The sequence below is a fragment of the Salmo salar genome, chromosome ssa26 (genome assembly GCF_905237065.1).
Source record: "Salmo salar chromosome ssa26, Ssal_v3.1, whole genome shotgun sequence".
In the NCBI taxonomy this organism is placed as follows: Eukaryota; Metazoa; Chordata; class Actinopteri; order Salmoniformes; family Salmonidae; genus Salmo; species Salmo salar.
The window spans coordinates 17,229,238-17,256,243 of record NC_059467.1 but is presented as its reverse complement, the minus strand read 5'-3'; the positions used below and the strand labels follow the sequence as shown (position 1 = coordinate 17,256,243).

Here is a 27,006-nt window from a genome sequence, read left to right as displayed (position 1 = left end):
TTATGCGACCCTGGCGACTGCAGATGGACAGGTTGAATGAGCCAGTTCCTCATGCTCAGCCAGAAGTCTCAGATCACCCAGGACAGGTCATCGACCCAGGCCAAGGGTCAGGACAATGGACAGTCCCTTTCTTCTGGCTGTCACCTTAATGACTTGTCATCTGTTACCATCAGACCATTGGGTGTATTAGGAAGGTGCTTTCCACCTAGCTTCAGATATTGTGTATATGATGTGTTTTATATTCTGTTGGTGAAGTTAAATTGTTTGCATTTTAAACTCCCATTTGCATAGATGAATAATGATATTGTTCACTTCAGATTTCCTCGTGGTTTCCAGCCGCTTGAAGATGCCACATAGATGCTGTTTATATTTAGACGTTTGTATGCGGAATTAAAGTGTCAGCACGAAATATTAATGTTTAATGAAGAAAAATGCACCCCCCACAAATAGTGGAGAGTGGGTGTATAAGACGTATTAAACCAGCCCCATAATGTAGCTACCTTTCTCTCTCTAGCTGAACGCTGTAATGCCATCTGAATAAAGCACTGTTTGTCTTCATTAGAGCTTTCTAAAGGACAGAACTGTAATGCTGCCTGAATGTAAACCACCTCCTCTCCTTAGCTGTCCCTGCCGCGTGGGACTGCCTGCCTCCCTGCCTAGTGCATCTACACATACAGTACGTTGTTGGTTTTACAGGTCCTCGCTTATTATTCACTGTTGGGTTATCTCTTGACAGATATGCAATGGGATGTAAATTCCCTCCCTTGTTAGGGTGTTGGGAGGTTGTGTACATGCCGTTCGGTTAATCACTCATCCTCGCTGCTCCTCCCCCCCTTCCCCCTCGGGCGTTGACTTTGTGATGGATGAGACGGAGGGTTGAGGAGTGAGGAAGATCCATTAAAATTTGACCATATGAAGAGAGCCTCTGTGTGATAAGTGTTGGTGTGTGGTGGGGTTTTTGTGCGGCGAGGGCTTGTGGGGGTGCGGGTATACACACTTGCATGTGTATGTACAGTACGTGTGGGTGTCCATGTTCAATATGCACACCACACACACTAATACACCCAGACGTTGAACAGGCAGCCATTGGAAATCTGAGTAGTGCCTCATTGTGTCTGGCTCGAGAGCCCGTACTTAATCTGTAGGCCCTGTTGCTGGCTGTTAAACACCATTAAGTTGGCTGCTAGCCAGCGTAACCCAGTGCACTTACTGCAGGCGAGATAACAGGAGATGCTGTCAGAGCCCTAAGCCAGGTCCTGAGGAGCAACACACACCGCTTTATGGGTTTTTAATGACTCTTCAAGGACTTAATGACCCAGAGAAATCTGAAGCGCAAAACTCTTCTGTTCTTAAGTAAATCATTGAATCAGTTTCGTTACAGTAGTAATTGCTGCAGTGTGTTTAAAGGGGAGTTAAGAGTTGTTGGTGAGCCTGATCCATGCCCTGGCCCCATGGATTTGTCTCTCTCTCTGTGAAAGACCTGTCCCGTGTGATGGCCTGTCACTCCACAGTGCTTCATCCCCCCGGTCTGGCCTCCCCTCCGCTGCTCCACAGCTGATAACCTCCCTGACAGGCCTCTTTCATGAGCCTCAAATGGCTCCACTGCCTTTGAACGCGCAGCCCGCTGCCTGTTATCTTTCACTCACACACGTTGGCCACCCAGCCCTAACCCCCACCTCCTCTCCCCCTGCACAGAGCGGGCGCTCTGCCAACCTGACCGTAGCTCTGCTCTCCCCTGGGAGCCCCGCTGGATGGCCAGCTGTGAGTCTAGGCAGAACGGGCACGCTGTCATCTCCCCTCCATCACTCGCTCGCTCGCTCACCTCCACTTTCATATTTTAATAGGAACAGATTCTCTTCTTCACAACGGATAAGTGTTGGGAGAGAGGGTTAGAGGGAGGTGGATGGTGATGCGATGGATACAACGTGCATTTCCTATGAAGTGGCATTTGGCGGTTTCTTCCACAATGAGTCGTGAACTAGTAGCTTCTGGTGATGGTGATATGAGAGCATCTGCAAAAGCAATTTTTGTTTTTCTGAGCTCTCCTCCATCTCCTAATAAATGCCATAAATATTGTAATCTACCAACTTATTTTGAATATGCATGCAATTAGCAGGGCAAATTAAGCAGAACTAAATGAAATGGCACAAGTGGGCCAGTGATTTATGTGGTATCGCTGTTTACACTGATGAAGTAGTGCTGCCTAATTAAAAGGACAAGGTAAACAAATACCTGTTGTAGAGACCTTTTAAAAAAAAATTGTCTAGAGCTTTATGGAATGACTTTCTTGGGCTCTCTCTCTCTCTCTTTCTCTCCATCTCTGTTTCTCATTCTCTTTATCACCAGTCAAAACTGGCACAAGACCGAACACACCACGTGACACAGTACCAGAATGTCACATGACTTGCCGGAAATCCACACACCACAGAGCTGTCAGGGCAGGATGATGTCACAGGAAGCTATGTCATTGTGTCTTTCTGTTCCTGTCCAACAAGTCCTGGCTCTGGCCAATGTTCAGTCAATTGGATGTTTGAAGCTTTGTGGATTTAGAATGGGATTGCACCCAACAGGTTAACTTCCCTCCTAAAATGCTCTCTCGCTCTGTGTGTCAACAGAATGTTTTGTGTACCGACATGGGCAAAGCTTATGTAATAGACGTATGGCGCATTGGTGAAATACCTCTTAAACACCAGTCATATAGAGATATCCTTCTGTCGACAAGTCCTGTACATACAGTAGTCATGATGATCTGTGTGTATGGCATACCCAGTGGTTAAATTGGTATTTGGGAGGTGGGGGGGTATGATGTGTATATATATATAAAGTGCTGGTCCCATGTTTCATGAGCTGAAATAAAAGATCCCATAAATGTTCCATACGCCCAAAAATGATATTTCTCTCAGATTTTGTGCACATTTGTTTACATCCCTGTTAGTGAGCATTTTATCCTTTTGTCAAGATAATCCATTCACCTGACAGGTGTGAGGGGAGGGGGTATTTCTGTCTGTAATAAAGCCCTTTTGTGGGGGAAAAAATCATTCTGATTGGCTGGGCCTGGCTTCCCAGTGGGTGGGCCTATGCAGAGGCCCACACGTGGCTGCGCCCCTGCCCAGGCTTGTGAAATCTATAGATTAGGGCCTAATGAATTTTTTTCAATTGACTGATTTCCCTATATGAACTGTAATTCAGCAAAATCTTTGAAATTGTTGCATGTTGCTTTTATATTTTGTTACGTTAAGGGTACTAGCATAAATATATACTGATAAAAGCACATATCACAGCATATTACAGGTTGCGGATAGATCAACATTTTTGGGGGGGGAGGGTGTGAAAGTGGGAAGGACATTGAAGAACATCCTACTCCAAAATGAATGAAAATAAAATGATGCTGACAATATAATTTCCCCTCCAGAAATGAGCCCAATATAACTTTATTATTCCATATGATCAGGCATGTAAACTCAGGGGGGAAAAAAGAAACGTCCTCTCACTGTCAACTGCGTTTATTTTAAGCAAACTTAACATGTGTAAATATTTGTATGAACATAAAATTCAACAACTGAGACATACACTGAACAAGTTCCACAGACATGTGACTAACAGAAATTGAATGTGTCCCTGAACAAAGGGGGGGTCAAAATCAAAAGTAACAGTCAGTATCTGGTGTGGCCACCAGTTGCATTAACTACTGCAGTGCATCTCCTCCTCATGGACTGCACCAGATTTACCAGTTCTTGCTGTGAGATGTTACCCCACTCTTCCACCAAGGCACCTGCAAGTTCCCGGACATTTCTGGGGGGAATGGCTCTAGCCCTCACCCTCCGATCCAACAGGTCCCAGACGTGCTCAATGGGATTGAGATCCGGGCTCTTCGCTGGCCATGGCAGAACACTGACATCCCTGTCTTGCAGGAAATCACGCACAGAACGAGCAGTATGGATGGTGGCATTGTCAAGCTGGAGGGTCATGTCAGGATGAGCCTGCAGGAAGGGTACCACATGAGGGAGGAGGATGTCTTCCCTGTAACGCACAGCATTAAGATTGCCTGCAATGACAACAAGCTCAGTCCGATGATGCTGTGACACACCGCCCCAGACCATGACGGACCCTCCAGCTCCAAATCGATCCTGCTCCAGGGTACAGGCCTCGGTGTAACGCTCATTCATTTGACGGTAAACGCAAATCCGACCATCACCCCTGGTGAGACAAAACTGCGACTTGTCAGTGAAGAGCAATTTTTGCCAGTCCTGTCTGGGCCAGCGACGGTGGGTTTGTGCCCATAGGTGACGTTGTTGCCGGTGATGTCTGGTGAGGACCTGCCTTACAACAGGCCTACAAGCCCTCAGTCCAGCCTCTCTCAGCCTATTGCTGACAGTCTGAGCACTGATGGAGGGATTGTGCGTTCCTGGTGTAACTCGGGCAGTTGTTGTTGCCATCCTGTACCTGTCCCGCAGGTGTGATGTTCGGATGTACCGATCCTGTGCAGGTGTTGTTACACGTGGTCTACCACTGCGAGGACGATCAGCTGTCCATCCTGTCTCCCTGTAATGCTGTCTTAGGCGTCTCACAGTACAGACATTGCAATTTATTGCCCTGGCCACATCTGCAGTCCTCATGCCTCCTTGCAGCATGGTTAAGGCACGTTCACGCAGATGAGCAGGGACCCTGGGCATCTTTCTTTTGGTGTTTTTCAGAGTCAGTAGAAAGGCCTCTTTAGTGTCCTAAGTTTTTATAACTGTGACCTTAATTGCCTACCGTCTGTAAGCTGTTAGTGTCTTAATGACTGTTCCACAGGTGCATGTTCATTAATTGTTTACGGTTCATTGAACAAGCATGGGAAACAGTGTTTAAACCCTTTACAATGAAGATCTGTGAAGTTATTTGGATTTTTATGAATTATCTTTGAAAGACAGAGTCCTGAAAAGGGGACGTTTCTTTTTTTGCTGAGTTTGTTATTTAGCAATAATGATCACCTGAAGCAGCCCAACTGATGCAGCATAGTGGCTATAAATAAATAGGCTGGGGGTTACCCATTTACCCCATTGGGCTAATCATTAGCTAGATCACAAACTCTAAAGTCTAAACATTTGGCTATCTTGTTGCTAGTTATAGGAACATTATGACTTGAATGTCCCCCCCAAAAAAACATTCTCCTGTCACTCAGCCAAACAAGGATGATGTGCTCTGAATATAATGTAGACCTACCTATTACACCTGATCCGTGTTACATTTAGCCCCGCCCTTCCCTATGCATTCAATGCCATTGGTCCTCGCTAACGCGTATAAACCATCCATCTGCTCGCTAAGGCGTATAAACCATCCATCTGCTCGCTAACACACATAAACCATCCATCTGCTCAAAACTCTGGTTCTAAAACGGTGCATTTTACTCATTTATTAGATTTGAGGAACAAGTGTAGCCTAGTAACACTAGAAAGCTCAGTGATGCTCCTCTTTTAACAGTGGCCATCAACTGCTTTCAAAGGAGTGTCATACTTACTATAGAATTTTGTAGTGAACTGTAGTACTACAGCATTCTCTGCAACAACAAAAAAACTGTAGCCAATACTATAGTAATGTTCACAAAAACACTACAGTTTTTTTAAAACTATACTGCAATTCAGTAGCCTTGTGGTTAGTGTGTGCACCCTGAGATTGGAAGGTTGGGAGTTTGATCCCTGGCCGAGTGATACCAAAGACTTTAAAAATGGTACCCGATGCGTCTCTGCTTGACACTCAGCATTAAGGAGATGGATAGGGGGTAAGGCCCTGCGATATAGACTAGTGTCCTGTCCAGGAGGTGTACTTGTACATCAAGCTGCCTCGTGCTCCTGCTCCTACAAGTGACCCGATCCTGTAGGTTCATGCTATACAACATTCGCAGAGTACGACCCTGCCTTACACAGGAAGCGGCGCAGGTCCTAATCCAGGCACTTGTCATCTCCCGTCTGGATTACTGCAACTCCCTGTTGGCGGGGCTCCCTGCCTGTGCCATTAAACCCCTACAGCTCATCCAGAACGCCGCAGCCCGTCTGGTGTTCAACCTTCCCAAGTTCTCTCACGTCACCCCACTCCTCCGCACACTCCACTGGCTTCCAGTTGAAGCTCGCATCTGCTACAAGACCATGGTGCTTGCCTACGGAGCTGTGAGGGGAACGGCACCTCCGTACCTTCAGGCTCTGATCAGGCCCTACACCCAAACAAGGGCACTGCATTCATCCACCTCTGGCCTGCTGGCCCCCCTACCTCTGCGGAAGCACAGTTCCCTCTCAGCCCAGTCAAAACTGTTCGCTGCTCTGGCACCCCAATGGTGGAACAAGCTCCCTCACGACGCCAGGACAGCGGAGTCAATCACCACCTTCCGGAGACACCTGAAACCCCACCTCTTTAAGGAATACCTAGGATAGGATATAGTAATCCTTCTAACCCCCCCCCCAAAAAAAAATATATAGATGTACTATTGTAAAGTGGTTGTTCCACTGGATATCATAAGGTGAATGCACCAATTTGTAAGTCGCTCTGGATAAGAGCGTCTGCTAAATGACGTAAATGTAAATATATATTGTGTTCCCTACAGGTTACAGAAAGAGCAGAAGCTTGAGCTATCCGTTCAGACCTCAGTTCAACCTACCTACAGGTTATGGAACATTTGCTCAGCAGGTTTCCTAAAGCAGAAAGCCTCCACTTCTAAGTCAAAGATAATAAAACAAAAACACGTTAGTAAATAATACAGTATACTACGGCCCACAAAAACACTACAGTAAATACTACAGTTTTCAACAATCTGCAAAAGCACTACATTAATTGCTTTAGTATATACTACAGTTATTTTACTACAGTATTTATACTATAGTTAACTATAATTTATACTATAGTATACTGTAGTATTTACAGTTAACTAAAGTGAATACTACATTAAAGTCAGCAAAAACACTACAGTGAATACTATAGTATTTTTTCATGTGGGTCTGCTGCTTCCATCCAATATGCCCTGGAGACATCAACATTCATCCTGACTGAGAGATAAGGTCCTGAAAATTGGTAGAATGGACTGTATAGTTGTAGAGAGAGACAGTGTAGAGCAGAGTAAACTGGGCTCTTTATCTTCCTCTTCCTCATAATGCTCAAGGCACCTCCACTGTCACGGAGTCCCACGGGATGTCATACTGAGTAAGAGAACAACCTTCTACCCATGATTCACCTCTTCCCAAAGCAAAACACATGGATCACTGTGGGGACATGTCAAAGGTGAGGCAGTACCAACTAAAGGACCTGATGCCTGTCTGTGCCAGCCCAGTCATACACACACAGACTGTTCTATCTGGCACACAGTACTACGCAGTATGTGTGACTTGGATAGACTGTGATAGAGGCTCCAGAGATGTTTGAGTGCAAATGTCTTTGTGCATTCTCTGCTGTGTTTCAGCCTCTCTCATCACCTCAGCCTGAAAAATTAGGATGAAGAATTGGCCCCCATTGCTCCCCAGTCCCAGGCAGGTCACTTCACACTGTGTCTCAGAGCAACGCGTCGAGGCCTTAAGATGCACTCATTCGTGCCGCAACATAACATCCAAGCCAAAATGTATTCAGAAAAGGCCCTTGGGCTGACAGAAAATTGAAACAGGTTATAGGGTAAGGGAAAAATCAGACACCTGGAGGTTTGAAGACTGCCATTGTACTTCTGCCACTTGAATCAGTTTACCTTTCTTTTAGAAGTGGCTGTGTGACAGCTCACCTCCACTATTGCATTGTGCATCTGTGTAGAGCTGAGCTAAGCTGAGACCGACCTGTAAGAGTGGGCTTTACATCCCCAGAGCAAGGCTGCGTAACACTGCAACGCCGGCTACTCCCAAAACAATTACATGCTAACCTGGAATGTGAAATGAGAATTAGACTTTTAAGCGCTCAGCGGTGAGGCATCCCAAGGCAGGAAGTTATTATATTAGCTGCTAGTGCTCTGACCTCTGTCCCAACCCTATACCTCTGTCTTATTTGCCTTTGTCTGAGAACCAGGGATAACTCTCTCTCCCATTGGCTGTCATAGTGAGGAAAGGACACCATTAAAGTAAGGAAACTTCATTCCGAGAACACCATTCATAGTAAGGACTCCATCCTCATGTGAGCCCTTGCCACATTACTCTCACCCTGCCACAACAGCACTAAGGCTGAGGTATTTAATTGCTTGTCCAAAATAATATTCTCTGTTTCCCCTCTTCATCTGCTGAGCTGATCCCCCCCCCCCTCCTCATTAGCATGTTCTGCACCCCAGCCTTTTCCTGCAGGCCAGAACAAGGACAAGTCCATAATGTGTCCGTTCAACTCACAGCATAAAAGCTAGTTTAGCAGCCTATAAAACCTGGCAACAGACAGGCGTGAGTGAGCAATTTCCCAGCTTTTTTTGTGTTTTTTTCATCAGCAGTGGAAATAGCAGTCACTCCACCTGGGGTGGGTGATTCTAAATGAATGGCTTACTTGGCATGAGGATAGTAAAGAATCCATTGGAATAGGGGTTGAATGTCATTGTTTTTGAGACAATGGTTAGACCGGAATGTATTTGAGCTAGGCATTCTGTGGTGTGTTTTTTTTCTACTTTCAACAATGCATCTTACTGCTTCTACTACTATTATATGAGGGCAATTCAATGATGAAACATAACATCAGGACTCTATTTGTTTATCCAGAGAATGATGAGACTTGACAGGCAACATGTCATTCCTGGCTGTAGAACTCCCTCCTGCACAGCCAGTCATGTTTCCCGGTGCACCATGTTTCTTTATTAGCGACTGCAGCAAACAGACCAGCAGCTCCCTGGTGGATAGGGAAATGCACTCCCCTTCCCATCCCCTTATTTATCGAGCCTCCTGTGCTATTAAACAAGTGGGCCATTCCCAGTGAAAGATGGGCCGGCGTACCAGCACTCGATTTACTCTGGTAATACCCCATCTGGACATGAGCGATACATTACTGAGGGGCTAGGTCTGTGGGGTGCCCCCCCACCATTACAGTACAATGGATTCCACTGTGTCAGGCACCAGTAGAGAATCTTGTATATTGCCCTTTATCTTATTGTGGAGGCAGTTTCAGACTTTGTAACTCAGTTATGAGCCATACCAGAGCTTGTGTTGTCCGTGAGGCTATTCACACTAGCCAAGTCATGCTCAGGTCTTTGATTCTGTGTTTTAAAAGCCTCATTAGTAGCTCTCTTCAGCCACTTTCCCTGCTAAACCTGGAGCGTAATTAATGACTCTGACCTGCAGTTGAAAATTCCACTGGTTGACTCCTTGTAAAACGTCAAAGAAACATGTAGAGGCAAAGTGGAGAGGTCAAAGAGCACAGTCTGTCTCTCTCAGGTAAACTAATACTCCTTCCTTTTCAGTCTTGCTCTCTCCTGGTTTCCCTGCTGTTCTATTGACTATGCTGTGGTATACTAACCTGACCTGTACCTGCATGGGATGCTACTGTCCAGCATTTCTCTTACTCTGCTCTCTTCTGTGTTCCCCTTTCCCCTTCATCTCTCTCTGTATCTTTCTCTGCCTCTATCCCTTTATCTCTCTCACGTTTTCTCTCTTCTCTCACTCGCTCTACCTCACTCTCTTCCACTCCTTCCCTCTTGCTCCCGTCCTGGTGACCTGGGCTGCCTGCAGTAGAGATTAAAGTGATCAAGGATCTGCCGTGGCCCCCTCCTGTCGGCCAGCTCAACCACAGTCCTGCCCTGGCGCTGCTGGAGGGGGGTGGAGTCACCCCCCGCTCTGCCCCCCCCAGCCAGCCCAGCACTCCCCTGGACACACTGCCTGTGACCAGCACCACCATGGTGGGTTTTGTTGTCCCTGTCCTGTCTGTCCATCCCACCACCATCAGAGAGTCTCATCCAGCGCCCCTTACCCTCATCAACAATGTCCCCGTGCCTCTTTCTCTTGCCATATCCATAACCATATCTAATTTCCATGGCTCATCCTCCTCTTCCTCCTGTTCCCTGATAGGGTACTGTAATGGTGAACTGTCATTGTCTGACAAAGTAGAGAAATTGCATGGGCGACAACATACCATACAGTTGTAAGACAACATTCCATTCACTATGACAACATATGAAAACAGTAACAGCCGTTTACTGTGTGACCTCATTGAGTGAGGAGGAAGTGATTGATCAGCTCTACAGTATCTTTAAATCAGTTTGGCGGTTCACATTATCTCTGTAATAACTGCCCTTTTCCATCTGGATTACATATGGCAGAAAATCACTATTACTAGCCAGGTTGTGTGGACGAAGGCTCATTAATTTTAATGGTGCTGAATTGCCTTCTGAATGGGTAATTGGAAGTGTAGGTGACCCATAATGCTACTGTCAACAGAGGCATAACTGTTCCAAGGCAAGCATCCCCTTGCCCACTGCTCTTTATAGATCATTCTCTCAAACCCTTTATTAAGAACCCATTCAAATCCCAAAGTTTACTACTCTTTATTTTGGTGAGAACATCCATGTAGCACAAAGTGTTTGACCTTGATCTTATAATGCTCGGTGACCAAATAATAACCCTATTTCCAGAGTTCTGGACTTGAGTCACATGACTTGGACTCGGGACTCGTCTTTGACTTGAGACTGATGACTTGAAATGATCTGGCCAGGTTTTGTAACGTTTTGTCACTCATTTTATGGCAGAGTCTCCTTGGATTATGCAACACGCAGCAAGAGACAGCCGCAGCATCGCCCTTGCAAAAAAACCATTTTCATTTATCATACCATTTCTTACCCTTGGAGTGGACGCGATGTTTGTGCACATGAACGTTCTCAAGACTCCTGTGGTAGAAGTTCTGTTTAGTTAGTTCAATGTATGGCTTCTTTTGTTCATATTTCCCGGGTTATGTCCGAGTTCCGTGTGCCATACTGCATGTCTCTGTCATTCTGGTTGTGCGTAATAGGAGCGTGCCCCAGTGCGCATAGAAAAGGCTACGTGGCCTGGGCGCCATGCTATGGAGACAGTACGTTGAATAAGATCAACTATTTTCTCATGTATGAATGGTGATGAAATTAATAATCATCAAGTCTGATTAAAAACAAATGTAGAAATGTAACAATGGATGTGGAAATTGCTTTTTACATTGTAGAACCAGCTTATTTGTTGTAATTGCCAATTGGGTAATTGTATGGTCCTGGGAGTGGTCAAGTGCTTATATGTACCTGTTTGAGCTCCTGTTAGATGGATTCGATTTGGTTTCTCAAGGGGAGGCTGTACTGTCTTGTCCGCTACCTATGTCCGTTCAGATAGGACAGGTTATGCCTCATACAGAAGCTATTTCTTTTGGGCTGTGTATATTTGGTAACTCTACTTGTATATTTGTATGATATGGGCTTTCACCATTGAATCCCTGAGACCTGTAAAATAAATCTACACTCTGAGCACGTCAACCTGCCTTGCCTTCTGCTGATGTCACGCCCTGACGACTGCTACAAGATCCCTATTTCACAATTACATCTAAATGTGTTGTAGACAGAATTATAAAAAGGGCTGTCTAGTAGCCTCAATAAATAGACAAAGATTTGCAGTCATCGCATGTATAGATGCATTTTTAAATTGACTTAAAAAAAACGTGTCTCAACTTGACTTCCTCTTAGAATGCACGACTTGGACTTGACTCAAGACTCGACCCATTCTACTTGAGACTCACTTGAGACATGGACCTTGTGACATGAGACTTGCTTGTGATTCGATTAATAGTGTCTTGGTCCATTTCCAATTATGAAGCCTCCATGTGTTTGCCAATGTTTGCAGCTTTCCCACAGCTCTACAATCAGTAACTAATTATCCAGGGAGAGGGAGGAGAGGGACCATGTTTAGCAGAACTAATACTCAGGCTGAGGCTCTGTACTCCCCTGGTAGTGTAGAGGTGGTGTTCTACTATAGAGAGACCAGTGGAGACTGGGGTTTAAATGTGTTTAATGTCCTTCATACTGTTCTATCCATTCCAACCAGTACAATGAGCCATCCTCCCTCCACCAGAGAGTGGGCCAGTAAAATGAGCTGTCTGTGTTCTGAGGGTGAGGACAGGGCAGATGTCTGATTTATGCCCCATAATGCCTTGGGAATGGCTCCACTTCCCCCATGCATGGGATATGAGTGGGTTTCAGTGTGGCGTCTGGCTGAAAGAGGATCCTCTCTCTGTCTGAACTCCCACTACATCACATGGGTCAGATGTTGGATATAGAGACTGGGGGTGGAGGGCTCTCTGACCTTCCTGTGAGTACAATTGCATGCCTCTCACCTCCTGCCGCCTCTGGCTACAGGCAGGCCTCCACTCAAGCAGGAGGACATAGTAAGAGTAGGTAGAAGTTGTTCCTAACCACTGCTACAGGGTCAGATGTTTTGACATCCTCCTAATGGTTAAAGTTGGGTGTAGGGTAATTAATCTGATCCTAGAACTGTTGTTAGGGGCAAAAGCCATTGCTCCTCCTGGCCCTAGCCAGGTCTCCAGGTTACAAGTGTTACCAGGGTCATTATGATTAGCTGTGTGATATGGACCTGGATGGAACAGCGCCCGGTACAGCCCAACAGAACCTGTCTCACCAGTTCAACATCATTATCATATTTAAATATTGCCTGACAGCCGTGACAGTACATCTACATATAAATAGAAGACAGAGTCCTTTGTCTGGACGTAATAAAGAGCTTTTGCCTTTGTTTTCTGATGTGAATTCATTGTCTGGGTGTTCAGGCCATTCTCTTACCTTCTCCTCCCTTTGTCTCACTAGAATACAAAACAGTGTAATTTAAAGATATCCAGATTTCGTTTTTGTTCAAGGAATCTGCAGGCTTTTAAGCCTTTGGAGGATTGTTCCTTTGTTTTTGGGATTAGATAGAAAAATAACATGCCTTGATGTTGAACTCATCAGAGAACAAGACCATTGGGCTCAGCAAATGTGTTTCTATATAATCCTTTCAACAGATCCTTATTCGACTTCCCGAAGCACAATATTCTCTGGATGTCAACAGAAAGCAGTGGTTTTACAAGCTGCTCGTTCTCTCCCATGGCCTTGTATGGTTTCATGGCTTGATGCTCACAATGTGCCATGCATTTCAATGAGCCTTCAGACCTGTTAATCATTTCACATGTCAAGCTGGAAATCTTAATTGTAACCCTATAATACAGCAGTAGATCTCAAGCTTTCCCCACTGACCAATGAACTCACTCTTTTGATGGAAGTACCATTAGTAAATGAGAATTAATTAGCTGGCTTAATTAGTAAATGTGCTGTGTGGAAGGTGGGTGGTTGTCTCAGTGAGAGGAGCCAGTAGTGAGTGGTTTTCAGCTTGCTGGATTCCTTTGTCGCTTTCTCTCTGCTCTGCTTTGCTCTAGGCATGTTCTGGTCCTCTAGATGTCCCTTTGACCTTTGTGGCCTGCGTTTATCTAAGTCCCAGCCAATCAGCTCCCTCTCTCCATCTCCCTTCCTCTCTACCTCCATCCCCCTCCCTCCATCCCTGCAGCCTGTGTTTTGTTGGGAGCCTGTAGAGATAGGTGGAAGGCTGGAGAGGGTGGGCCCTTCAACCATCCATCACCGTCTGACTGACGGTTCAATCTGATACCGAGATTCCATTTGCTCTGCTTTACACGCCACAATACAGGTAGTGTAGACAGGCTGGCAGACACAGACACAGAATGGCGTGTGTGTGCGTCCGCGTGGGTCCTTCCATCACTCTAACTGCCCCCCCAGGGCTCATTACCTGTGTGCCAATCCTCTCTTCAATCTCCTCTTGTCTGTCCTGAGTGTGAGAGGTGGAGAATGAAAGGAAATTAGTTTGGGCTGAGTATCGCCAGGAATCAGCCAAACTATAATACCGCTCCAGCTATTGTGGGGGAGACGGTTGGCAATCATAGAAGACACGGGCTCTTCACACTCAAACAAATAAAATGGTCGCTTTTTAGTTGTTGTTAGTGGCTCACTCCTTAGTAATGCCTCTTTGAAGCTATGTGCGTTGCCTCTGAAAAGGCCTGTTCTGACGGTAGAGGTTGAGTGGTGAATGCCGCTGAGGATAGCCATTCACCCGGCCTAGGTGGAGGAGTCAAAAGCAAGAGAAGAACAATTATTTAATCACATTGAGCTGGTTCCTTGTGGATCTGATATTACTGTAGATGTCAGAGTTTAATTGAGGTGTTTAGGAATTAGTATTAGGCATAATTTAAAGTGGGATTGAGAGCACTGAATAGGGCTCAGGTGAACGTCAGTCTAAACTATCACGATCAAACCAATAATAACAGACTTTAGTGTTGGTTCATATTTCTTCATAGCCGTAGACATGGAATGGAGACAGACATTGCCAATGTCATGTACTGGTATGTGATAGCTGATAGCATCGGAGCGTGTTCTGTCTGCCACAGTGATGACAGATAGCTGACCGAAAGTTTCCTCACATGGGAACTCCTCGTGTTCTGATAATACTCTCACATTCACCAACACATACTGACACACTCCTATAGCCAACACCAACACACACATATACGTTCAGAGCACAGGAGGTTGGTGGCACCTTAATTGGGGAGGACGGGCTCATGGTAAAGGCTGGAGTGGAATTAGTGGAATGGTATCAAACACTTGGCTTCCAGGTGTTTGATACCATTCCGTTTGCACCGTTCCGGCCACTTATTATGAGCCATCCTCCCCTCTGTAGCCTCCAATGTTTCAGAGATACAGGGGACATTGTTTTTTATAGAGATAGGGTTTTGTTTCATTAAAGAGGAAATGAAATATATAGACTACAGCAGTCCCTCTCCCACTGTCTCTTTCTCTGACATTATTGCACAAACGTACACTCAGGGGAAGGTTTGCTGCAGAGCTACAGATTGGCTGTGTCCTGGCTGACAGGGTGAGGGGCTGCAAACACGCATCTTTTCCCACCCGGTCAGTCTCCATGGAAACCCTATCTCACACACATATACATTAAACATATACAAAGGAAGCTACTTGTACCGTTTACAGAAACGGATGTGTGAGAATATATCCTCCATATTTGACTTTTATGGAACAACGGAGACTAGTAAAACAAATAATTTGGCCTCATTTATACTGTACAATGGGAGTCATCTTCAGACTCAACTATGTATTAGTGCAAAAACTGTATAATTTTAATTTTGTATAGCCAAGCCATGGAACTGGTTTGAGCTTTAGAGCAATGTTTCACTAAGGTTGTGTTTACACAGGCAGCCCAATTCAGATATTTTTTATTTTTGGAACAAATTGGTATTTTGACCAGTCAGATCTTTAGCCAATTATCTGGGCAAAACATGAGAATTGGGCTGCCTGTGTAAACGCAGCCTAATTTATTAAATTAAATAAGTACTTATTATTCACATGAACTATAGAAATTAGGTTAAGGGGAGCCCCTGGTGGTCACTGGTGGAACAACATGATCATGTATGTATGATGTAGCTTTGCCAGTGGTAAGCACATGCTGTGCATGCTTCAGGGATGCTTAGAATAGGTTTTTGCTGTTCAGTATGCAGCTTAGCATCAGACAGACAGTTAATTGCTTCTATTTGTGCATGTCAGGCATTTACATGAGGTTGTTTTCTAGAAGACATCTACATTTATTCATTCATAAAATATATACAAATGCAACAATTTCAACAATTTTACTGAGTTACAGATCATGTAAGGAAATCAGTCAATTGAAATAAATTCATTAGGCCCTTATCTATGGATTTCACATGACTGGAAATGCAGATATGCATCAGTTGGTCAAAGATGGCTTAAAAAAAAAAAGATAGGGTCATGGATCAGAAAACCAGTCAGTATCTGGTATGACCACCATTTGCCACATACAGCGCGACACATCTAATTTGCATAGAGTTGATAAGGCTGTTGATTGTGGCCTATGGAATGTTGTCCCACTCCTCTTCAATGGCTGTGCGAAATTTCTGGATATTGGCTGGAACTGGAGCATGCTGTCGTACACGTCGATCCAGAGCATCCCAAACATGCCAATGTCTTGTGAATATGCAGACCATGGAAGAACTGGGGCATTTTCAGCTTCCAGGAATTATGTACAGATTCTTACGACATGGGGTTGTGCATTATCATGCTGAAACATAAGGTGATGGCGGCAGATTAATTGCACGACAGTAGGCCTCAGGATCTCGTCACGCTATCTCTGTGCATTCAATTTGACATCAATAAAATGCAATTGTGTTTGTTGTGCGCCGCTTATGCCTGCCCATACCATAACCCCACTGCCACCATGGGGCACTCTGTTCACAATGTTGATATCAGCAAACCGCTGGCCCACACAACGCCATAAACGCTGTCTGTCATATGCCTGGTACAGTTGAAACCGGGATTCAACCGGGATTCAGCCGTGAAGTGTGCCAGTGACCATCGAATGTGAGCAGTTATCCATTGAAGTCGGTTACGACAGTGAACTGCAGTCAAGTCAAGACCCTGGCGAGGATGATGAGATGAGATTCCCTAAGACTGTTTCTGAAAGTTTGTTCGGAAATTCTTTGGTTGTGCAAACCCACAGTTTAATCAGCTGTCCGGATGGCTGGTCTCAGATGATCCCGCAGGTGAAGAAGTAAAATGTGGAGGTCCTGGACTGGCGTGGTTACACGTGGTCTGCGGTTATGAGACCGGTTGAACATACTGCCAAATTCTCTTAAACTAAATAGGAGGTGGCTTGTTGTAGAGAAATTAACATTCAATTCACTGGAAACAGCTCTGGTGGACATTCCTGCAGTCTGTCTGCCTGTCTCTGTCTGTCTGTCTGTCCCGATCCGATCCACTCAGTGAAGTTAAACCCAGGCCTGGAGTGAGATTAGCCCTTGAGATGAGTGGTGGCGGGGGGCATGCAATCACAACTAAGAGTATGCTAAATGAACTGCTTCCATCAGAGTCTCAACGTTTGATGTTGCTCCACTCCTCTTGAAGCCCTAAAGCGGTCTTCAGCATTTTGGCAGTGACAGACTGGTAATGTGTTTGATGTTGAAGGGTGACCTCAGTTTACTACTGGGGGTAGCAAGCCAAGGCAACTGGAAATGAGGCTCTTTCCAAAGGATGGTGTGACATCAACTACAGAAATGAGGTGTGGAGTAAAACAGCCCCCTCTCCTGTGTCAGTGTCTCTGACCGCTGACCACTACCAGGAAGTTCTGAGGTTTCAACTTCTACTCCTGGTCCCCTCCCACCCTCTGATCTCACATCAGACTGTGTAAATAGGGAGATTGAGTAGCTTGTTTCTGATTGGTCTAAAAGCAAATCTCTGACCTCTAACTTTGTCAGGGTCATGTCACGATTTGGATGGATCACCTCCGATCCCCCATCAGGCCGAGCGGCAAAGCCCTGAGAAGTGCCAACTTCCAAGGGAGCCTGTCTATTCTCTAGTTAGTGACCTTGGCACTTTTCAAGGCCTTGCTCAATGATTAACCTGGACTAGTTTGTGCATGTTGTGTTTTCCCTCCCGTCTGGCATTGTGTACACAGTGTGGCTGGATTGATTTCTGTCTCGCTCTGCCTTCATCTGTGAAGTTCCTTGAGGGGGATGTGTTGTACAGAGTGGTGGGGTGTGTGTTTAAACACTGAGGCATGGCTGTCTCCTCTCATTAACACGTCTCACTGCAGCACAGCGCATACAAGCCGGGAAAGACCAGGAGGAATCATGAAAATTAAGTCACAGCAGCTCAGAGTTTCACAGATATTCCTGATGTTTTGAACACATGCTTCTCTGAACTCAACGCCACTTTAATTCAATTGCTTATAATTGATGAGTACAGGAAACACAAGATGGATTTCAACGGTCAGATTGTTGAAGCTAGAATCCTTAGTTGCTACATCCATTTTAGACTTATAATGTAATGATATATACCCATTGATTCTTGAACAATATAACTTGTAAATATGTCATGAGCTTAGTTCAACTGTCATACACCATCAGGCTCCAAAATATCAGCTTGTTTTTACTCTGTTTACAATGTAAACAAACACTGAATAGCCTCAAAACATGGTTAAAACTGTAATTATGACGTCATAGATGGTCTGTCCTTGCATCCATAGCTCTATGAATTTGAGTGGTTACATTTCTTGAGGCCCGTCCCTTAGCTTTTCACAAAAACGGAGGGGGGGTGTCCAATGTTCCAAAGCTAATATTTGAAATGTCTCCAGGAAGACCTCTATTGAGATGCTGTTATATTGTGATACTCATATCTGTCTGCGGGTCTCTCCTTCATTTACAGTCCAGTTTGAAGGGGTGGAGAAGTCCAGAATGTCGCCCACCAAGGAGGGAAAAGGAGGGCGTCCGCCTCGCATCCACTCCAGTTGCTGTCTGGTCAACACCAAGATGAGCTCTCTGGACCACTGCAGTGCTGCTCTGGGGGAACGCATTGACCCCTCCATGTCCCTGGAGAGCCAATTGTAAGTCATCCTCCCCTACCGTCTTTCTATCCACAGAATTATAATGAGTAGTAATTCTATTCCTGTGATTCTCTCTAGGGATTTGGTACTTTTGTGTTGGTGCTTCTGAGGTAGAGCTGTGTGGAGATATTTGTCTTTTGATGTTAGATAAGACACTTTCTCCACTTGAAACTCTGTTTTATCCTCCCTCTTCTCTCCACCCTGTAGCTGGTACCATGGAGCGATCAGCAGGACGGATGCGGAGTCTCTGCTGAGGCTGTGTAAAGAGGCCAGCTACCTGGTGAGGAACAGTGAGACCAGCAAGAACGACTTCTCCCTCTCACTCAAGTAAGACCCTTCCCATACATACTGTCCACTACACACAAGTAATCAGTGTACAGTTGATGACGCACCACCCTCTCACCACCACCCAGCACCTACTGTGCCTTCAGAAAGTATTCATACCTCTTTTGACTTATTTTGTTGTTACAGCCTGAATTCAACATGTATTATTTCGATTTAATCCATTTTAATTTAATCCACATAATACCCCATAATAAATACCCCACTATATACAGTATGACGCACACACACACACACACACACACACACACACACACACACACACACACACTTCACTGAGGGTGTTCACGGGTTATCATAGAGTAGAGTTCTATAGAGTACCAGGTCAACACACAGTACAGCACCATTATTCTGCCTCCAGGAGTCTTCCTCACCTCCTACCTACCTGCTGACTGTCTCTTCAGTATGGTTATGCACATCACCTTTAAGAACCCTGACCTTCCTACATGATGCCCTCCCCTTCCTCCCCTCTCACCTCCACCAGGGAACATCTCTGGCCCTGCTGACTTGCCCAGAACTGAATTCATAATGCCCCCATAGCCGACCTCTGCCCCCTGACTGTGACCTGTCTCCAGGCTAGCGGAGGGTCCAGGGGACAGGCCCTGATTTGTTTAGTCTGGTCTGACATTTGGCTGGAGGGTAGCTTAAAGGGTCTCGCTGCACAGCTGGCATTCACCTCCACAGGGCAGTCACATCCCATCGACTCAGAGGCTCTGAGGGCTCACACTACCGCAGGGAGCCAGCCAACTGATGAGTGTCAGCGGGCTGCCATTTCACCAGCACACAGCAATACCTGGCTGAGAAAAACATTTCACCACAGGGGCAGTGAAAGTGCCTCTGATATGAGCTGCAGAGAGGATAACTGCTTGTTATGGCCATGGAAGACAGTTCTACAGTATTATTGTCACCTTTCTTCAGATATAAACTGGCATTTGTGCTCTTGTTATTCACAGTAAAGCACATATCTGTCGATAAAGTCAGCGATAGATTAGATGCGTTGCAGCAGGAGGAAAAACCGTTGCTGGTGTAACCGATGTGAAATGGCTAGTTAGTTAGCGGTGGTGCACGCTAATAGCGTTTCAATCGGGTGACGTCACTCGCTCTGAGACCTGAAGTAGTTGTTCCCCTTGCTCTGCAAGGGCCGTGGCTTTTGTGGAGCGATGGGTAACGATGCTTCGAGGGTGGCTGTTGTCGATGTGTGCAGAGGGTCCCTGGTTCGAGCTCAGGTAGGGGCGAGGAGAGGGACAGAAGCTATACTGTTACACTGGTCCCGAGGACCAGTGTGCTTTAGGCTCATATCTGCTGGCAGGAGGAGATGATGCTGTCCAGAGCTGTTCCACTGCTCCTCACACTGACTTACTGCTCATTTCATTACCAGAGTTCTGGGACTCTGCTCTAGCCTGCCAGGGGACACACACGGGGAATTAGACTGGTGGGCTTGATTGGACAAACAGTGCTGGGCCATTGGCTGGACTGTCTGTAGGGCTTATTGGATAGACAGGGCTGGGGTTGTTTGGGGTGACTTTATTTAACTAGGCAAGTCAGTTAAGAACAAATTCTTATTTACAATGACGGCCTACCCCGGCCAGACCCGGATGATGCTGGGCCAATTGTGCGCCGCCCTATGAGACTCCCAATCATGGCCGGATGTGATACAGCCTAGATTCGAACCAGGGACTGTAGTGATGCCTCTTGCACTGAGATGCAGTGCCTTAGACCGCCACGCCACTCGGGAGGCCACTAGGACACGTCCCATGCTGTGTCTGAGGAGTGTTGTTGATCTCCAGTAGGAGCTGTCCTTCTCAGTCAGAGCCCACACACTGTGACCTTTCAGCCAGCAGCACTGAACCTCTGACCCTGTCAGTACGGCTGCCTCCATGGCCAGTCACTGTAGTAGAAAGTCATATTGAATCTGAGTTCAAAGTTCAAACGCGTAGACTTCTGAGTGTGTCTAGGACCACCAATGTCCATCCCAGAATAATGGCACTTACCCGGAAGTGAGTGATGGAATGAATTGTTACGTGTCTGTGTGCTTGTGAACCATAAATCATAGTTGTGTAAAAGGCTGTTTACAACACTCTCTTTGTTGGACCTCCTGCACAGATCAGTGGAGATGTCATCCACACAGGGCAGAGGGCAAAGGCAGGAAGGCAGATATTTCTAAACCGCTCTGGTGTGTGTGGTGGATCATGTGCCTGTGTCATGCCAGCGTGACTGTGTTTGTTGTGCAGTACTGGTAGGAAGCAGAGGAGGTTGTAGGGTCATTCAGATCAACCCAGTAAACAATCAGCGGGTTGATTCATGGAGCCGGCAGTGGGGAGGGGGTGACAGAGCTCAGTCTGCTCATGTTGGAGCCTTCTCCTTCTCCTGCTTCCTAGAAACCTTTGTGTCAGAGGCTGTAAACCCAATGTGTAGGCCAGATACTCCATGTTGGCAGATGCTGAAACCTCTGTGGCAGAGGCTGGAGACCCTGTGTTTAGATACTCCATGTCTGGAGCCGCTGAAATATTCATGGGGCCAATTCGGCGACACGTTTGTGCTTTGCATCATTGATGAAGGCCCAGACTTTCACTAACCATGAGTCTCGAGAGCCGTTTGACAGGGAGAGAGGGTACCTTGTCTCTGTCTCTCTCTCTTCCTCCTCCTCTCTCTGATGATGAGTGGTCTTTTAGGTGCATAAAACACATTTAGCCTTTCACTGGTCTCTGAGAGGCGTAGCTCTCCCTCCTCCCCCAGGGAGGTGTTTTACACAGCCGGGTTTACGGGCTGGCTGAGGTAGAAAATAAACCGTTGATGAAAGAGGAAAACAAAGATTTATGCAACAAAATGTGTTGATGCTATAACACATGGGAAACTAGAAAGCCTTGGAGTTGTAGAAAGAACAACAAAAGCTCTCCACGTTGGCAGTTGAATTCGTGTCAGGAGAGGCAAAAGTGTCTCAGAAAAGTGTCCTCTCCTGGTCTTTCTTGTGAGAGACACCGGGCTCTCCCAGTTTATTGTGGAGTGTGCTGTTCAGTGTGCGTGCAGTCCAGTGCACAGTTCAATGCGTTTTATTAATGCATGTTTTGTTCTTGGATATTACCACAACTGGAATGGTTCCCAAATGAAACACAACAACAACACAGCTTTGTGTTTTGTACAATATAGTTGACCTATAATGAGCAGCACCAACCACATTCCTGTTTTTAAAGTCACTCTAAACCACGAGGAACAGGTGTGGTCATGTCCTGATCATGTTCGTAATCCTTCCAGTCAGACACGCTCTGTTTGTGGCTGCCACAGTACGTATTAAACCGGAAGAATAGCTATTCAAGACATTTCCTGTCCCACAATGCTTCATAAGGTCATGGCTTTCTTTCTGGATCATTATCTTCTGTTGGGTGAGTTTGGCTTCATTACATTGAAGCATCATTCAGGGTGCAGTCTAATATATGGGAGGTAGAGATAAACGATGATGGCTGTCAGCCTATTTCTCTACTGTGAGGATGAGAGGGTTCAAGTGAAAGTCATAGACCCCGGTGAACAGGACACCAGTCATCCAGAGGGAAATGAATCCCGATTAGACAATAAAAGCGCACAACTAAATAGGATAAGATAACAAACACAAAAGGCCCAGTCTTGTCAGAAATAGCCCTACATTTCTGTTATCAGACAGCAGTGAGTAGTGGTCTGTTGCGCCGTTGTCTCTGAGTCTCCATGGAGCTGAAACGCGATAAGCGTAGCTAAACGCTGATGGGGAAGGAAATCTTAGGGGGATTTTTAAAATGTTCCTATTGATGTGTTTAGCTTTTTAAGTGGTGTGCTCGTGTAACCCAAGGCCTAGCTCCTCAAGCTGTTGATGAATCAAACACACTTTGCCTTCAGAGTGGACTCTCCTCTCCTGGCCCAGCTTAAGAAGCAGCTACACAGTGACTGCATCCCAAATTGGCACCCTAATTCCCTATATAGTGCACTACTTTTGGCCTAAGCCCTAAATGGGGAACAGGGTGTAATTTGGAATGTAGGCAGTGAACAGGCTGTGTGACTAGAGATATCTGTCCTCATCTACTCCAACCAATAAACTTTGATTTGATGAACAGCCTAGTAATGACAGAGACGTATTCAACTGGAGGAGCTGGCTGGCTGATCAGGCTCAGTGATGGAGGAGGCTGAAGCTGGCTGTATTTACTTCACTTTTATAGCAGCAGAGAAACCCTGCAGTCTCCCTCAGCTCTCTTATAAAACGATCATCCACCTCTCCTCACGCTAGATGCTCTCAATCTCCCTCGTTTCTTTTACGGTCTCTGTCTCCCCCTCTCCGTCTCCTCTCTCCTTCTATCTCCCCCTCTCTAACCATACTTTTAGTGCAGAAACTATACATGTCAAGGCTGTGACTTGCCAGTCCTACAGCATTAATGTGTTGAAGAGAAGATATGAGAGAATTATTGTTGACTCTCCATCTGCATTGGTCCTTACTAGTTTCACCGTGTCACACAAAGTGTTTGTCTCTTGGTTCATGAACTGATGAAAGATTTGACTTAAAGTAAGGATTTTCCTCTGATGTTTTGAGAAATGTCATTTTTAATGGTTATTGTCCCTTAATTGAACCTGTTAAATTTCCCCTTGATCCTAATGTTGTTCTCTCCATGGCTTTGTTTCTGCTGGTGTCTTAGTGAGATAATATGGCTTCAGGCTTTTTGAATGCATTTATAAGATAAGGGAAGTATGGACATCTCATTTAAGATGCCCAGCAATTTGTGCTTTCTGCTGATAATGGACACGCACACACACACGCAGAATGGATAAGAAAACATATTTCCATCTTTGAATGCCACTCCCCTCTTATGGGAACAGGAAGTCATTGCAGTCCATCACTGTCTGGCTGTTATTCCACTGTTTTATTTCTGTTGACAGGAGAGGTGACACCTGCTCTGCTAAATATTGTATATATACTTTTCCGCTAGCCCCTCTCCCCCTCTACCTCACCGTCTTCGTCTTCTCCCTTTCTACCTCACCGTCTTCCTCTTCTCCCCCTCTACCTCACCGTCTTCGTCTTCTCCCTTTCTACCTCACCGTCTTCCTCTTCTCCCCCTCTACCTCACCATCTTCCTCTTCTCCCCCTCTACCTCACCATCTTCCTCTTCTCCCCCTCTACCTCACCATCTTCCTCTTCTCCCCCTCTACCTCACCATCTACCTCTCTCTCATCCCTCTCTCTTCCTCTTCTCCACTCCTCCTCTCCTTCTCCTTCTATGTGATCAAAGGCCTGTGTCACTGCCCTCCTCCCTGCAGCTTCTGTCTAGTGCAGCATAATGGGTTTTATACAGCCACATTTCTCATTAAGACAAGGGTCCAGAGCAGGAGATTACTTAAGAGCTGTAAAGCACACAGATCCAAGGCTCTGGCTCAGCCCTAGAAATACTGAAGGGAGCACATCCCAGGGAGCTTTTCATTTGCTCTGCATTTATTAACTGGTGTAGCCTAAGTGATTCTTCCTGGCTGCTCATTAGACTAGTAGCACTCTCTACTTATTGTACATAGGAGCACGCAGTATGTGACCTGGGTTCTAAACCAGCCCTACTGTACTGCATCGGCTGGGAATGATCTGTCACACTGTACCGCTGGGAGATAAAGCATTCATCGTTTTTAGAGCTGAAATACTGTTTTCTCTCTCTTCTAGGAGCAGCCAGGGCTTCATGCACATGAAGCTGTCGAGGACGAAGGAGAACAAGTACATCCTGGGTCAGAACAGCTGTCCCTTCGACAGTGTCCCCGAGATCATCCACTTCTACTCCAGCCGCAAGCTGCCCATCAAGGGGGCCGAGCACATGTCCCTGCTCTACCCCGTGGCCATCAGGACACTATAGTGACACGTCCTTCCCCAAAGGTCACACAGGGGTCAGGGGTCAGATGCCCTCTCCTGCCACCTCCCATGGGAAACCCTGTCGCTCTGCCTATCTCCTTCTGTCTGATTGGTCTGAAGGACAGAGTTCAAGTTGGCGGAGGAGGCAGGGATGATGATGATGATAACACAGCTCACCTGTCATCACCCACCTGATCCCAGACCAGCTATTAACTTTTTGTTTGTATTTGCGACAACATTATCATTGCATTATTGACTGACACATTATCTGCTGACAAGCATTGTTTCACGGATCCCACAGCTGCTTCCTCAACAGTACCACTCTGTACCAATCTCCTCCACACAAGACCTGTTCATATTGGATTTGGCTCCATGTTATGCTGAAAGTGTTTATTTAGTCAGGGGAAGCTAAAGATTGTAATGTCCTTCATAAAGGAAGCAGGCAAGGCACATTAATGTATTGGAGTTGGGTTATATATGGGCACTCTACAGTGGCCGGCAAACTCAATAAACCTGCCCTGTGTGAATACTTTCCCCGTCAGTGCAGTTTAGTGTTTAAGTGCTGTACGGTCTACAGACTGACGTCTCTGTCTATTCCTGGGACTGTAATTTCTGATATCCTTCACCACGGGTGTCCCATTGGTAGGACAGTGTAAGTACAGCTCTGGTTTGACAGTCAGCAGACTGATAGATGGATCACTATGTTACACAGCAGTAGCACCATTGGCTAAATGAGCCAGAGATGGGCGCCTAGTATCAAAATGGGCTAAATTACCTTCCCAATCCCCCATCGTAGAATATCTTTGCATGGGTAGAATGGAATATGCCTGCATTGTCTACCTCAGAAAATCAAATTCATTTGTGAATCTGCAGATCAATAGGTACAATGGGATTGCAGATATTGATCCAACCCCCACCATGCGACTCCGATTCCCAACAAATTGCATCTATGGTTTAAGAATACGTTTTTGCATAAACCAGTCAATCAGATAATGTTTTTGGGTTCTTTTTTTAAAACTACATTTTACAGATCAGCATTTGTATGTATAGTCACTATGAAATTGTGTGATGTCAGTAACAAATGTTTGGTTAATGCCTTATAATGCATGGGTTGAATCAGTCGGATTAGATCTGCTGATTTCTAGAGTTCTGCTTCTTTCAACGATTGTTCTGTGACTGTAATTTATTCTGGGGTAATTCTTCTTATTACAGATGTGTTACTCCTCTCTGTGAAGGCCTGCCTCGTGGCATCCGGCCCTCACTATTCTCTGCCATGTGATCGTGTTTGCGCAGAGCTTGAATACCCCGGGCCTGGCCTCATATACTGTGGTGCTTCGCTTTGTGTTTTAGTCAGTTCTGCTTCATGTGTCCAACTGCCTCTGTGGCCTGACTCTGACTCTGAGACACTGATGAGTAATGGTGTCTCGTGACCAATGGGATTGTCAAGCCTCACATAAAGACTGTCTGTAAAAGCCCCATGGACCAATCGGAGGACTCCATTTTCCTGGATGAACTCAGACCTCCAGTCTGTCATAAGCCATCTATTTGTTGGAATTATTTAATACACACCTCAAAATTGGTTTCTTATTCATTTTACTCTTGATTTCCTCCATTGTCTCTGTGTTCTATCATTTCTACCCACACAACCCTATCTTATTCTGGTACAGACCTTGAGGTTAGAGACATTGCTTGAAGCCTCTCTTTGTTCTTTGAGTTTGACTTCTCCCCTGAACCAGAGGGACTGACGTGTCCTTTAAAATCGAAATGTTAATGAGGAGAGTGCTGAAGCATGCTATGCAATCCCATAGCCAGTAGGTGGCATCATTGCAGATGTGGAAATCTAAGGCTGTCCTCCAATTGGCATTTCCAGAGAATTATGAGTGTTTCGTGGAGGTGAATTGATTCTGTTGGTAAGATAAGGGAACAAGTAAAGTAGGGTTGCATACAGCAGCAATGGTTTCCAAACTTTTTTTGGTTACTGTACCACCAACTGAATTTTACTCTGCCCGGAGTACCCCCTCATGTGCATTTTTCCAGTAGGCCTATGGTCTCATGAGTCTTCTCAAGGTACCCCCTGTGGATAGACCAAGTACCCTCCAGGGGTTCTAGTACCCATGATTGGGAACCACTGGCATACAGTATATGACTCTTCATGGCAGGTTTAGGAGTTTGTCTGTCAATGTCATGATTAGACTATCCCACACCTTCATGAGGTAACTGATGTTGACGGAGAGGGCCATTGTATGTAATGGAGGGAAATTGCGCTCACATTTTATGAATTAAATAAATATATATATCAGTACCAGTCAAAAGTTTGGACACACCTACTCATTCAAGGGTTTTTCTTTATTTTTACTATTTTCTACATTGTAGAATAATAGTGAAGACATCAACTATGAAATAACACATATGGAATCATGTAGTAACCAAAAAA

General features: G+C 45.6%; 1 protein-coding gene across 5 annotated transcripts in view; it reads left to right on the top strand.

The window, feature by feature from the left end:
• LOC106587230 (SH2 domain-containing adapter protein F) overlaps positions 1-26,151 on the top strand; it is a 112,402-nt gene extending 86,251 nt beyond the window's left edge. For 3 of the 5 annotated variants that reach the window (XM_014175420.2, XM_014175421.2, XM_045708198.1), the window contains 3 exons: positions 18,212-18,389; positions 18,597-18,716; positions 24,390-26,151. In XM_014175420.2, coding sequence (XP_014030895.1) covers positions 18,212-18,389; positions 18,597-18,716; positions 24,390-24,576 — 485 coding nt within the window. In that variant the 3' untranslated portion in view covers positions 24,577-26,151. Of the gene's footprint in view, positions 1-9,644; positions 9,812-18,211; positions 18,390-18,596; positions 18,717-24,389 lie in introns of all 5 variants that reach the window. The other 2 variants (XR_006762165.1, XR_006762164.1) reach the window with 2 other exon arrangements.
• Positions 26,152-27,006: the final 855 nt, after the last annotated feature.